Source organism: Hibiscus syriacus, unplaced genomic scaffold (assembly GCF_006381635.1).
Source record: "Hibiscus syriacus cultivar Baekdansim isolate YM2019G1 unplaced genomic scaffold, ASM638163v2 tig00018191_pilon, whole genome shotgun sequence".
In the NCBI taxonomy this organism is placed as follows: domain Eukaryota; kingdom Viridiplantae; phylum Streptophyta; class Magnoliopsida; order Malvales; family Malvaceae; genus Hibiscus; species Hibiscus syriacus.
The window spans coordinates 177,811-192,919 of NW_024062431.1; the positions used below are offsets into that span (position 1 = coordinate 177,811).

At 32.4% G+C, this 15,109-nt stretch overlaps 1 protein-coding gene across 2 annotated transcripts; it reads right to left on the reverse strand.

Moving 5' to 3' along the window:
• Positions 1-6,940: 6,940 nt before the first annotated feature.
• Positions 6,941-10,012, reverse strand: LOC120209183 (protein LONGIFOLIA 1-like). 2 transcript variants are annotated; one of them, XM_039208253.1, is made up of 3 exons: positions 9,636-10,012; positions 8,154-9,542; positions 6,941-8,079 (listed from the first exon to the last, which is right to left on the reverse strand). In XM_039208253.1, the coding sequence occupies exons 1-3, from the start codon at positions 9,765-9,767 to the stop codon at positions 7,303-7,305; spliced, it is 2,298 nt and encodes a 765-aa protein (XP_039064184.1). In that variant the 5' UTR covers positions 9,768-10,012; the 3' UTR covers positions 6,941-7,302. The 2 variants fall into 2 exon arrangements, with proteins under 2 accessions (XP_039064184.1, XP_039064185.1); XM_039208254.1 differs by having other exon boundaries at positions 6,942-8,079; positions 8,232-9,542; positions 9,636-10,011.
• Positions 10,013-15,109: the final 5,097 nt, after the last annotated feature.

Consider the following 15,109-nt stretch of genomic DNA (forward strand, 5'->3'; position numbering starts at 1 on the left):
TGATTAATTCAATCGGACGCTGAAGTAGTTCGGTTGGGATTGACTTTCTTTAGATTGTAGATTTGTAATTAATTGGGTTCATCTTAACAGTTGATGTAAATAGATCTAGGCCATTGATTGTGAGAGAGTTCAAGTATAAATAGAGAACGTGCGGCCTCAAAAGTTACGAAAGTGTCCGAATCAAACCGTCCAATGCCACATGTTCTTGAGACTTGGCGTAATTGCATAGGACAAAGCGACCAAGCATGGAAAAAGACACGGTGTGTTAAAAAATGAAAAAGCCTTCAAGCCGAGGGTAAACAATGAGCAACTAAATTGTTACCGTTGTAAGGGGCCTCACAAGTTGCGGAGGTGTCCGGATCTAACCAAGCAATCCATGGGAAATGACAAGGCCGAGGGTAATGAGCTTGTAAGACTTGGTGCGATGATGACGAGTTCTGTCAAGGCAAATAAAAGCCAAGTGTAGAAAGTGGAAACTATGTTTAAGGAGGCTGAGAAGCTTGTCGAGTGTGTTCAGGTAGAGAAGAACAGGGCTTCAAATACCACAATTATAGAATGGTCGAAGGGAGCTAAACCATGGAGGGAAAATGTAACTACGGAACCACCTATGGGTAAGGTGGGGAAAAAACAAAAGACTTCGAATAGGAAGTGTCGACGCAAGGTAAGGGAACAACATTTAAATGTGAACAACCGATGCGAGAAGAGAGCAACAAACTTTGAATTAGAGGGGTGGATACAACGAGGGGCACCGGACTTCAAGGGAGAAGGGTCGATGCAAAATTGATCAAAGAACTTTATTAAAGAAAGTTTGATGCATGGGATGTCAAACTTCATGGAGAAAGAAGGGCTGACACATTTTAGAGTAAATGTCATAGTAGACGGAAATGTACATCTCGATCATAATTCTAATGTTTTTGGACTTGATTTGTTGTCATTGATGAGTGTAGGTTGGGAGAAACTTAACCATCAAGTTGATAAGGCCAAAGGGTTGAAGGAGACATCGAAATTTTTGTCGAATGATCAAAGAGGTCTAAGTCGTGGCGAATCAAAGTTGGTAAGAAAATACTCTTACGAGGGAAATTGCCACATAAACCAAGGCAACCAACTCTAATGGGAGGCAGCGGGAAACATCCATGGTGAGGGAGCCCAAGATCATTCGAGTGAAGCAACAAGAGCATCGCTAAGTTCGGTGGGGGAGAATGTCACGATCTACGGGATCAGGCTCGAGACTTAGCGAAAGAGTAAAGAGATTCAATTTAGAGTATCGGGCTTACCAAAACCACCAGACTTGGCCCATCACTTGGAGAATGGTAGAGAACCCGTTCACACTACAAGTGCAAATATGGAAAATGACATCATATCAGAAGATGATCACACGAGCTTGGTAGATATGGTAAGAGACAACAAATCAAAGAAGATTGTGGAAGACTCTTACCATATCAAGTGTGAACACTCATCTAACGAAAGAAAGAAACTAATTGATATAATGGTGGGATTGACTTTCCTTAGATTGGGGATTTATAATTAATTTTGTTCATCTTAGTCGTTGATGTAAATAGATCTAGGTCATTGATTATGAGGGAGCTCAAGTATAAATAGAGAGTCTCTCATCCTCATTTATAACATCTTATTCTATTCATTCTCACTGTGAGAGAGTAATAAAGCTTTGAGGCATTTACTCTAATTCTCTTATCCCTTTCGGTTGTTCTAAGTTCTCTTTGTGTCGTTGCATCTTTAGGTGGCTAAGAGTAGTCCCGTGGTGTTTACACTTCCACACGAGTATCCAACCTTGGTGGCTTGGGTGACCACATTTGTTCTAAAGCTTCCACATCCATTGGTTCCGACCTTTGTTAAGTTTGCATGCTCATAAGGCATGGTTTAAGGATGACTTAGGCGCAAAACCGATCAAGTAGCATCCAAGAAAGTCTAATGTCGCACATTCTCGAGTTATAATCTGCATGGGCATGACAGTGACGATGCGTGAGACGAAAAATAGTAAGTTTAGAAATTTATTAGAGGATTTCTGAACTAAAAAGTAAAATAAAATTTATTTTAGTTTAAGTGTGGGTGTTAAATTAGAATTCACCATTTTTGTTAATATATTATGTCATCAATATAATGTAACTTAATATTTGAATCATCATTTTATTATTAATTAATAATATAAATTACTAAAATATTGTTTTAAAAGGGAAGTGATAAAACTCAAAGAAGAATGAAACAGAATTAATTGCTATTATAGGGTCTATTTGTTTCATTGAAAACATTTTTTCGGAAAATATTTTCCGTAAAATGAATTATATTTTCTGAAAAACGTTTTACGATGTTTGTAATATGTTGTTTAAACTTTTTCCACTAGTTGATGAATTTTTTTAAACATTATTTATTACAAATATTAAATACAATAAATAATATTATTTATTATAAAAAATTAATATTATTATTTTTAAAATTTAAAATTATTTATTTATTATTAAAATATTATTTTTATAATTTTATTAATAAAAATATTAATATTTGTATATTTTATTGAAATAAAAATATTATAAATTATTTTAATTATTTATTAAAGTGATAGCGTTATATTATAATTTTAAAAATATTAATTAGTATATTTTAAATATCTTTATTAAAATATTACTAGATTATTATATTAATATTAATATTAAATATATAAATAATATTATTTATTATTAACAATTTAATAATATTATTTCTATGAAATTAATAAATAATATAAATATTATTAAAAATGTATTATATATTATTAAAATAAAAATATAATATCTTATATTATTATAATATAATTGATTATTTTTTATAATATTAAAAATATAATGTTATATTATTAGAAATATTAATAAATATATTTTAAATATTTTAATAATTGATATTTTTATTAAAATTATATTAAAATATTTTAGTAATATTAAATTCATAAAATAAAATTATTTTGAGTATTTATTCTTTGAAGTGAAAAGTTCGGAAAATGACTTATGAAAAATCAGACAATAAGTCATTTTCCAAAAAAAAAAAATTATGTTGATCAGAAAAATGTTTTACGTTGACCAACCAATTTTTCTCCAACCAAACACTGAAAAATGAGAAAAATATTTTTCGAAAAACGTTTTAGCGAAACAAACAGACACATAGTTTACACTATCATTTATTTTTCAGTTTACCCAAAAACTAAAGTTGTTAATAGAAACGTAATATATGATACGTTTTTATTGGATGTAAATATTTTTAAGATAATATAGTAAGTTAAATACTAAAGTGAAGAAATATTTATACACAAAATAGAGAAATTCGTATAAATAAGGGACCAAATCGTGAATTTAACCCTACCTCGGGATAATCAGGTTTTGAAACTCTGTTCATGATGTTCGCGTGGGGAAGTTCTGTAAACTATCTTTTCCATGGTCTCACGACATACTGTACAAATTCTGACAGCACATAGAACGGCAAATTTGTCATTTCACCCCTTTTTAAGTTAAAATGGATAATTTTGTGGGCACTCAGTCGCCTTAAATGTGAGTTACTTCAGGAGTGGCGTTCGTAAAATTTTAAATAATATTAGTGATTAAATTATTTTGTTTTTTCATATTAATTTTTAATCAAATTTTTATAATTTAAATTTTAAGAATTTAAAAAAATTAATATAATCGCATTTAACCGAAATTAATCAAGACTTTAAAAAAGTAATAAAAAGCGTGGGTAAGATGGTGTTTTAGAGTAAAAGTATGGTAAATTAGTGGAAAGGTAGGAGTAGGGGGTAAAACTGGAATTTTCTGAGGAAAGGTGAGGTCGGTTCACCCTCCAATGACGGTTGGTTTTATTGGTGTTTTGAGATAAAGGGAGGAGATGCCGAAGTAAATCGGGAATACTGTGGAGGACTAAATAGGGAAAACACTATAAACTTCCTTACGCAGTACGCACCACAAAACCAGTTTAACAGATTTCGGATTGAGATAGACACGTGTTGGATTACTAATAGATGGCTATTTATTGGATTCAGATTGTATTTGTTGGTGTACTAATTACTAAATAATAAGATATCATGCGTTAAAATAATCACTATATTTAATTTATGATTTTGTTTAGTTGTTTGGGTCTTAAGAAATTTTGATAGCAAGAAAATGAATAACCTTCAAATAATTATTTTGAAGTGTTCATATTTAAAATTAGTAAATTAATTTATAAAATATGTATCTTACCCTTTGTTCAATCTGGCCCAATTATATTTTTTTATTCAATTTAATCTTTAATTATACCTCTCTATTTATTCTTTTAATAACTATCACTAGTGTCGATTAATTAAGATCACGAATAATAATTAATGGTATTCAATTATTAGTTTTAATTCACGGTGAATTAGGTGATATTTTAAATATAAAATACTCATAAATCAATTTTATTCTATTTTAATGGTAAAAAAAATAAAATATTAATTATTTAATCCAACAGTTATGATATTTTTTTTGAAAAAAAAAAGCACACGTCAATTACTATATTCTACAAACAATTATTGATGTTTATGTGTGAATTGCATGTATTCATGACATCCTCGCGCGTATTTCTTTACATTGCAATAATTAATTTAATAGTTAATTATTTAATTGCACGTATGATTATATAAACACATATTTTTCGTACTCAAATAACGACTCTAATAACAAAATAAATTGTATTATTCCTTATCGAATAATTTTATACGTCGGTACACATAAATTTATTTATATTCAAAAATAAAATATAAATATTATCTTGTAATCATATTTAAAATATTAAAAGAAATATATTTTATATCTGATAAATTTAAATACTTATATCGTATATAAGCTTAATTTTAATTAAATCTTTTATTTTTAAATATAGTTCCACCATAAAAGGTAGTTTGAAGTAGGAATGATTTCCTTTTCAAGGACAACTTGACACCTTTTATTTCATTTCCCCCATAATAATGTGATATTAGTTGGAGTAATTGATTATCCGATGGGCCATTGATATTTTATTGCTTGGGCTCCAAAGAGAATAAAGGATAGCCATGTGTTCGATCGGTGGACCCACCCAATACACATCACTCTCGTTGTGGGCCTTACCGAGGAGTGATGTCTCCCCAATTTAATAAATTTCTGATCGGAATATTATGAAATTACCCCTTTACTATATTAAAAATTATAATTTAGTTTCTTTAATTTGCAATATTATTTATGGGTCCAATTTGAAAATGTTGTGGACTATGATCCTTGAAGTGTCTACAAGAATTTTTGTTGATAACTTTCATGCTATAAAGACGGCGTGAATAAGTTTTTAAAAGTAAAAAAAAATCATGTAAATGCTTTAATGTCAATAGTTTAATATTTTTATCAATTTATACTTATTACGAACATTATAAAATCAGATAGATAATTTATTTTAAATTAAAGTAAGAAAATTTTCACCAACCAAATGGCCAATTGATAAAGGAATCGTTGTTATTCTTTGAGAATCCGGACTCAAACACCATAGATAGTAGGACTGTGAACATTCAATATTAAAAGGTCAAGATTTATCTTCACATGTTTCCCATAACATTTGGGTTGTATTATGGTCAAATGGTCCCAAAATGAAATTAAAATCAAAGTCTTGTGAGTGCCTTGTGAAGTAGAACAAACGAATGGGTAACCCACAAAAGCAAACATTCATGTGTACATTTATCATTGTTTTGGTAAGTGGCTAGACTTTATTTCAAAAGACCAGCTATGGTCTTAGACTTACCCTAGGAGCTAAGTAGGGAGTTTCCTCATATTTTATTTAATATTTCGTACTTACTCTATATGGGTTTCATAATCCTTTGAATTGATTTATACACACTTGATGAAAAATTTTATATTTCTTAAAAAAGTTTCCAAAAAATTATCAAACGATAACATAATAATCTCGTGAAATAAAAAAAAGTTATGAGCAATAATTTTTAATTTTATTTTTTGTAAATATATAGCGGATAATGAATCGATACACTTTAAAATGCAATATTTTACTCTACAAGGGGAGGTTGACACCATTGTCGCCTTTATCCACCACAATGACATCAAAATTGTTGGATGGCTTACCTTTTTCTTTTCGCGATTTTATTCTTGTTTAACCGAAACCAGTTCATGAGCGCAAAAAAAAAAAAAAGCTAATGAAAGGTGTCCTTCCTCTTTGGTCCCCCAATCTCCATTTCTTTTGAATTTTTGGTCATTGATTCTTAGCTATTTGCCTTTATTTTCTTTGCTTTTCTTTTCTTTTGAAAGGGGAAGAGGATGAGGTTTTCTTTAGGGTAACAAGTTGAATTCTTTTCAAACGATTTAAGTATTACTATATATACTCTCTAAACTTGGTCTAAGAATTTAAATAAATTTAAATATCATATTCAAGTATCGTTAAAAAATTTCACTCAATAATTATTATTGTTTCTTTAAACCATTTTCAAAATAATCCATAGATAACATATACAAATGTAATACAGAGCAATAAGTAGCAAATAAAAGATACCAAATATACACTATCAAAATATTAGTCTGGAAGTTCACCAGTTTTTTGAAACCATAAAGATAAACTCGAATAAGGTACTAAATAAAATAGAGTTACAACTGAATAAAATTGTGTATACATGTACTATAATATTCAAAGAAGTGTTACACTTGAATAACAATAAACGGATTTGTCTAGATGTGACTAAACTTTACTTAATGTACACCCATTGGAGTTGATGAACTCAAGCAATCAATCAACGGGTACACAATGTGGTGAATTTGGACTAAATGTAATCCAAAATTATGACCTTTTGCTGTTGCAGGCAGTAGACATTCGTATCAATAAAACAGTGATGATTAATTTGCATTTATGTAGTTTTAGAGTGCTAAATTATGGTTTCTACTTTGAATTGCTCTTGGATGCATAAATATTGTCTTCTAATGATTTGGATGTACATGCGTTAGCTCGGAAGGTTTGGAACAATGCCAATATGCTATTATTTTTTCATCTCACACTTCAATTCTAGATGGCCTTTGGAATGAAATCTGGCTCAAAGGACTCGCCTATGACAACACAGTTACCCAGCCCAATATGATAAGTGATCACCAACAATCACAAAACTACAGCGTGAAAGCCTGGATTTATCATTACCAGAAATGGTCAAGTTTCAGACCCAAGGTTGTTGCCTGTTGGCACGTAAAATTATTGATCGAAATAGACAAACACATTGAACGATCCAAGGGAAACATAAGCTTTGTACCGACCGATACTGGAAATCTGGAATGGAATTGATAGCCATGTTCAGAACACTAGCTTTCTACAAATTGCTGGGATTTTAGTGCTTCTCCCAGCGAAATCGAGGACACCTTGTATGGTTTCGACGATCAGGTCTTTAAATATTAGCCGTTCGATGTAAAGGACTGCTTCAGACATCTCAATGGGGCAATCTTCCCAACCGTTAACGGCATCCCCCGCAAGGTCCTTTCTTAACACACCACAAATTATCTCAAACAAGTCATCCGATGAGTCCCTATCTCGAATCTTTTGGAACTCGGACCAAATTTGTTGCAACGATGTAGTATGTCCAGTCCATGAATTGAGCTTCCATGGCGGTAGTTGCCCCTTTCGGTTGAGAATTTCTTTGATGGTGTCGAATATAAGCTTTCTTTGGAGTCTATAGACTTTGGAGGTGTCTTTCCCTTTGAGATGCTGTTGCTTTTCAAGCAACAAGAAGATATCAGCATCATCAGGCAAGTAGTTGGATGCTCTGAGGATATCCGAAATGTAGATGAAATCACAATCGTCTGATATGTCTGATGATTTTGATTCGACGGAGGACATGGCACTGGCGGGGCTCCAAACTTCATCTTCCGATTCAACAAAACCTTTGAAATCGATTCTACGTTGCATGACAAGGGAGGGAGACAACTCGTCTTTATAAAAAGATGAGTCGAGCACCGAGATCGGACTCAGTTGCGACTTAGCTGTAGCCGCGGTCATCTCCGCTATGCTGTGGAGCAACTTATCACACCTTTCTAAGAGGCTTCTCTCTTCCTTGTATGCCTCCACCTTCGATCTCTGTAATGCAGCATGCTAATTAGGAAAGTAATTAATTGATTAATTAGTGTAGCTTGGTAATTAAGCAAATTTACGTCAGTATCAGTTTGAGAAGATGAACTAATGCTACACTCTGATGCTGTTGATGTTTCATCCTCCGGTGGAATAAATACCTCATCTTCTTTAGGATAAATATCAGCCGTTGATATCCTGTTACCCGGTGATCTATTCGTCGTCTGATCTAATCTGGTTCTCCTCTCATTTACTCTAGTGAACTGAACCGGTGACACTCTTCTCTGCTCCACATTGTCGTTCCCTCTATGCGTTTCAATGCTCAAAGGCTTTCCGCTTGGTCTCTTGACGCCATTCTCACTCTTCGTCGGCGAAATTGAACCTCTTACTCCGCTCTGGTTCCGTAAGTTCCTTTCGCTGTCCGGTCGATCACGTCTCGGACTCATTGTCGGGGGAGACTCGAGATTCGAGTTCCGGCGAGCTCCAGGTCTTGATCTGTAACTCGAAGGAGGCGAAACGTTGTCGGTTCTCCTGATTGCGGCCGGTTTAATAACAACAATCGGAGATTGTTCATGTTCATACGCAAAGTTTCCATCACTCCTTTGGTTTTCACGTTTCGTAGAATGTAGAAGGCCTTTCAGCTGCAAAACTTCGAGGAATTGCTTAACGGTCTCCAGATCTTTGGATGGCTCCTCAATTCCTCGGAGTTTAAGCCGTTTCTCAATCTCACCATAGATGGAAACTGTCTGTTTTGTCTCGGGAAAGAAGTCAACTGAATCGTTAATAAGTTTCCGTTCAATCATTCCTCGAACCGGAGTTTTAACCGGTTCATCTCTCGCATTTTTTGAGCCTTCTGATCCGCTACTCATTACTTTCTCTTTTTTGGATCCATTTTTCATTACCAAGTTGCTGGAAATCTCTCCGTTCAGGAGATTCGATTGCTGGCTCTGTTTTAAATGGAAATCGACTCCATCTATGAAACGAGATTGAAATAGGTCTCTGCCTCTTGCTTCCGACGCCGATCTTCGGAGCTCCGCTTGTTTATTGGGTTCGGGATCCGAATCAGGTAATGGCGCCTCAAGTCCCATGAGCCTCGCCACTACGCTGGGGGAACGTCGTTGTTTGTCGATTCCATCTACTCCGTCTTCTTCTCTGTTGCTTTCGCATTGGTTCAGAGATGAAATGGCGGTATTCGTACGGATCTCTCGGGACTTAAGGCTTCCGGTTGGATCAATCACGGCTCTGCTATCGAGAGAGAGCCTTGGAGCTTCTTTGGAGAATTTCCATGGAGACGTTAGGTTCTTTTCGTTGAATTCGAAAACTGGACCGCGCCGAGGTGAATTATTCTGGCTTCCCGTCGTAATGAAAGGTTCCGGAGATTGCTTCGAAATTTCCGGTGATGGTTCTGATCGGCCTTTTGGCGTTGCCGGTGACTCGACGTTCTTCTCTTGCTCCAATGTCGCTTCTCTAGACTGAAAAAAGGAAAAACGCAGAAATACATTTCAGTTGATGTCACCATGCACATTAAAACGCAAAATAAGACGAAGAAGAATAAAGATACCGACCGCCGTGGAAGGGAGGCGCTTGATAGTGTGAAGGCGTTTTCCGGTATCAAAGATCTGAAAGAAACCACCCATGCATCCCTTTTGTTTTCCTGTTTTCTTCTCAAGAATTTTCTCTTGCACCATACCCGTCATCTTTAAGAAGAAAAAACTAATCTTCGTTTGAAACTCAATAATAATCCACCCGTTTCACTCAACTTAATCTTTTCTCTGAACTTACATCTTCACACTTTGCCTTCATGTTCTTCCATTCCTCTATGGCTGTAACAGCAGCAATGCAGCATCAATCTGCATATCCATTCTCCCGCTTTTATGGTCTTTAAACGGGTGGGCCAACTTAAGTAAAATAAAGAGCAGTGCTGTGGGGACACGAGGCAACTCTCGTTACTTGGACTCAACTTCGCCTTTCCTTTTGGTAAAATCGCTGCTACAATACAAATATTAAACTCCAAAATATAATCCGATTAAAATTTAGGTTTATTTAATTTAAATTTATTATAAAAAATTTTCAGCTAATCCTCCTCTTCTTTCTCTCTTTTTTTTCTTTACAACTTATATCAATTTTATTAATTAATTCAAGTTTTTCTTCTTTAAATTTGTTTAACAGACGACGACACTGGTTTTGATGCTAGTTGTCGCCCGCCAGTTATCTTTTTTCTTTTAGTTTTTAACAAGAATAATTATATATTTGTAACATATTATCTGCCTTTATAGCACGTTTATCTCTGTCTTTGTATCATGTTTTCTCTGTCTTTTGGTAGCTTACGGTATTTTACCCTATTTTGCGTTTATCTTTCTATACATGGTTGGATTTGACATCATCACCACTGATCAAGATGTCACTTATTTATTGTCCTTATGATCCTTACCGCTTTAGACCCTCAGATTGATTTGGATACGCATTTTGCACTTGTGGATTGTTTTCTCACGTTGCTTGACTCTGATTTGCGATTTTTTGGTGGTCTTTCAGTAGTTTCATCATCTTTTGTGATTCGTTTACCGATGCTGGCAGATTTATTTGTATCTTTATTTTATTCGAGTATTTGTTTTGTGTTAAAGGTTATATGAAAATGTCATAATTATAATTTAGTTTATGTTTACGGTTACGCTCGTTAATCTTCATTGTAATTCTGAATATTTTCTATAAAAAAAATAAATTTATTATAATAAAAACGTATTTGAATTTATATTGATTAAAAATCAATTATAAAATTAAACAATTTAAACTAGATATGAATTTAAAATCTATTTAAACTCAACTAAATATTTAATTAACTTAAGTATTACGCCAACTCCACCGCACAATTTTAAGGGAGTAATTACAAGTAGCATGTTCAAAGTTTGTTGCATTATGAGTGGCAGAGGCATAGGACCCTCCAGTTGCTGCTGCTTGCTGATAAGTCTCTGCGGGCAATGCTTTCTCCTAACGTGTCATTCATTTGCCCCCCTTAATTTTCGTGCCTTTGAACGACGACCAACCTTTCTTATTCATCACTTTCATTCATTGGTAGGTGAAATCTTTTTTATCCCCTGTGCTATATATGTTGTGGATTTAATCAAAATTAATTTTTATCTCCAAATTTTAAATTTCAATATTTAATAAATCTATATATTAAGTTGAATAATTTAAAGTCCATGCTTAAAATTTTTTCCCTTTAAAAAAATGAGATTATTTGGTCCAAAAATGAATAATTCTCATGTAAAATCATTATTTGTCTATTGGCTGCTTTTCTTTTTTGGCCTCAAACATTGAAGGTGCACGAGTCATTTAAATGCCGTCCAAATGAGGGGATGGATAAGAGAGTGAAGGCATTAACCTGAATCACGAGGCCGTAAATAAATACAGTTATATGAGATGAAGATTGAATATATTTATTAGTTCAAGTACGAAATGGCTTTTCCAATGACCATATATGAGTCTAATAAATACGTACTAGTAATTACAAAGTCCGTGAGTTTTGGGAAAACAAACATAAAGGAACAAAAGCATGACCTTGAGAAGAAAACCCAAAATAAAATAATCCGCCACTAGCGACCGCCAGCCGTCTAGCCACAACGGGTGGAGGCGGAGAAGGTCCAAAACTTCCATTATAGGTGGCCGCCGCGGCGCACTAGTGGGCTTGGCAGTTAGCACCTGAGCTTAGGGTATCAACCACGTGGTGAAGATATGAGGGTAAATACAGTTACTACAATTTGAGGAAGTAAACCCCAAGTGGAGGACCAGGATCGTGGCTGGGTTGTTGGAGGTACTGTGCAAAATTTTGTAAAGGGGTCCTTAGATCTCGAACTTATTTTTTTGAAATAATAAATGACTAATTTAATTAATTTAAAAAATCGATGGATATACTCTATTTCGAGCCCGGTGCAAATTTGAATTTGTTTTTCCCAAAAATAAATTTGCTTGTTAACTATATTCAAACTTAAAATCAACAAAGTTATGGGCTCAATGATCTAAATACTGTTCTATATTTATTTTTCTGCTTCTTAATGACAACAACTGATAAAAATACTCTATTTCGGGACTACTGTTTTTTGAGGTTATACGCGTCACGCACTATACACTTGCTCAGCCATACCTTGTGGAGGATCAACTGCCAACTTCGACAATGAAGGGCGTCAAGGAATCAGCTTGCTACATTGGCACCATTTACGTGTATAACGACTGATATAAAAAATATTTTTAAAAATATATACATATATATTAATTATATTAAATAAACACAAATAAAATTTAAAAAATGTAAATCACTAATAAAATACATCATTAGCATACAACATTCGAATTTCAAGTTAACTTGGTTACCTGATCATATATACATGTGGAAAAGGACAATACTTATATCATGGACTTAGCGTCTCTCTCATTTGTCTTGTCTTAGATCTGAGTCTGATACAAATTATTGTGCATGGAAAAAGAGATAAAGCATGGCCGAACACTTTATCATCTTAGTTTGTACAACTTTATTTATTTTTATTTAACCCACATGCATTTCTGATCTGCAGAAACGTACCCTTTAAATGTTTTAGCTTTCTCATAATTACAGCGTCTCACCCAATCTGATCTAGAATGTTTGAACATTTATTATAAAATGATCGAGAATATTCATAACATAGATATTTTATAATGACCCTAACTTAATTAAAAAAATTATATAAATTTTTATCTGAAATAAATATAATTAATAAAAGAAATAATTATTAAATGAAATCGAATTTTAAGATGATTATGCCGGTTCAGTGTGACGTTTTAGTGGATCTGTAACTGCCTCTGATGCACGAATCCCCCGGAATATCACTCTACTATCTTGACACCATCATCTCCTTTAGCGTACTTCAATCTTACTTCTGCATTTCATGACTTAACGTAAGCTTCGGAGAACGATAATCAATTAATTGAGGGTTGTTCTGAAAACAAGGACCAAGTGAAAGGTGGGGCTAAAAGATACGCTTATAACGGTCACATAGCTTAGGTTAGGGTAGTACCAAAATATTTAAGGAATATATTGGGGTTTTTCTGCTTTGGGAAGCTGCCCCCCAAACACATTTAAAAAGTCCATCGATAGCAGAGATATATGCTTTCACATGACTGCAAGTGGAGCCGTTGAAGTGACCTTTCATTGAACCAAGCAAACAACGTAAAACGACAGCATGTGCAAATCTATTCAGCTAGACCCCAAAATACAAACCCCAAACCTCAAATCCTAAATCATGATCATATATTTAATTACTTCTGTTTAGGCTTCCTATGAAAATAAATAGAAAACGGTTCAAATGCCAATGATTGTAAATGGAACATTACTTTCCCATTTTATCATCCTCGCAGTTTCATGAAGGTGATGCAATGGACGCAATTTAATGCACGTAATGACGTGTTTCCCACTTATATAGTATTTAATTATTTTTATTTTGATTAATTTATTCGATTAGGGATATATAAAATCAGCCATCACATATGTTTGGTTGTCGGGTCAATGCTTTCTATGATAGGGCTGTTTTACCAAAGACAGCCCAAACAATAGCCCAAAAAATGACATATTTGAATCAAAAGGTGATTGTGCGAAATCCAATAGCAGATTATTTCTTATCCTTTTATTTTTTTTCAAATAAAAATATTTATTATATATATTGAAATTAAAAATGATTAAAGATAGGATAAGGCCCTTTGTCGTTTTGTCATACAGTTACAGCTTATGTCACACATATGGAAGATGATCCAAAATGTTTATTTTGGGACTTCTAAGAAATTTAGTTCCAAATAATAAAATAATTGAAACTTTATGTTCAAATAATGATTTGGTTTTAGAAACATTTTATAATTATATTTTTAAAAATATATTTAATGTGAATAATAAAATGATATAATCAAATCCAGATAATGGTGTTTTAATAAACTATTTTCTCCACTAATCGCTTGGTTGAAATCCTCACGGATTATGTTCAATGGTCACACAGGCACGTAGATTCTAAGGGTGTAATGAAATCCAAGGTCCCACGTGGCAAATATTTTGTCCAAAGCAATGAAACCCTTCCTTAAACAACTAATATGAGAAGAATATAATATAATGTATATTTAAAGATAATATATATTTAAAGATAATTTTTAATTATTTGACATCAAATATTTATATTCTAAGTATTAATGATATTTAAATTTGAAAGAAACAACCCTTAAATGCAGTAATAATAACATGAAAGTATTAAAAAATATAACATATATACTATTTTTATATTAAAAAACTAAAATTATTCATAAGTTTTTGTTTATGTAAGCGCAGTGACGGAATTAAAAAAGTTATTGCAGAATGTAAAATTTAGAGAAACTTATTTTAAAAAAATTATTTAAGTGTATAAAAATAAATAATATGTGTTAATTTATGTTTAAAGACGTTAATATTTTTTTATAAAAAATATTTTTATTTTTTAAAAATATATTTCAAATTTTGAAAAAGAATTCAATTTTTTTGAGGAACCCCTCATTGTACATTAACTCCATCAGTGTGTAAGTGAGAGATACATTATTTATGAATGGTGAAATATGTTAATTATGTATTAAATTTTTAAAAAATGATAATTGTACTATAATAATAGTTAAATTAGATAAAATGAATTATTGCGAAAATGAATCTATAATAAAATCATCACAATATTTTTTTTTTGAAAATTAAAAATCATCACAATATAAATTAATAGAATGTCACATCGTATATTCTAAAATGATAAGCTTCCTTAGTTAAATAATTGAGGTGAAAAAAAGATTAAAACAATAAAAGCTTTTGAAAATTATTTTGATATTTAATTTATTTATTATGAAATTTATCATGTGAGATTGATAATTTTTTTTAAATATATTAAAGATTTAAAACTCTTCATGAGAAAGTTACAGATTCATAGAATTTTATTCCATTTTATATGATGAGTTTTATTTCTTAAATATATTTTATGAAATTTTTCATCCATAACAAATTTTATATGTATTG

What these genes read in the sequence shown, in the direction of transcription:
- LOC120209183 (XM_039208253.1), bottom strand. Translation starts at nt 9,767, where the DNA reads ATGACGGGTATGGTGCAAGAGAAAATTCTTGAGAAGAAAACAGGAAAA. An exon ending in AGCGCCTCCCTTCCACGGCG is followed by an intron (nt 9,543 to 9,635) that starts GTCGGTATCTTT and finishes TCCTTTTTTCAG; the next exon opens with TCTAGAGAAGCGACATTGGA. An exon ending in CTTCTCAAACTGATACTGAC is followed by an intron (nt 8,080 to 8,153) that starts GTAAATTTGCTT and finishes GCTGCATTACAG; the next exon opens with AGATCGAAGGTGGAGGCATA.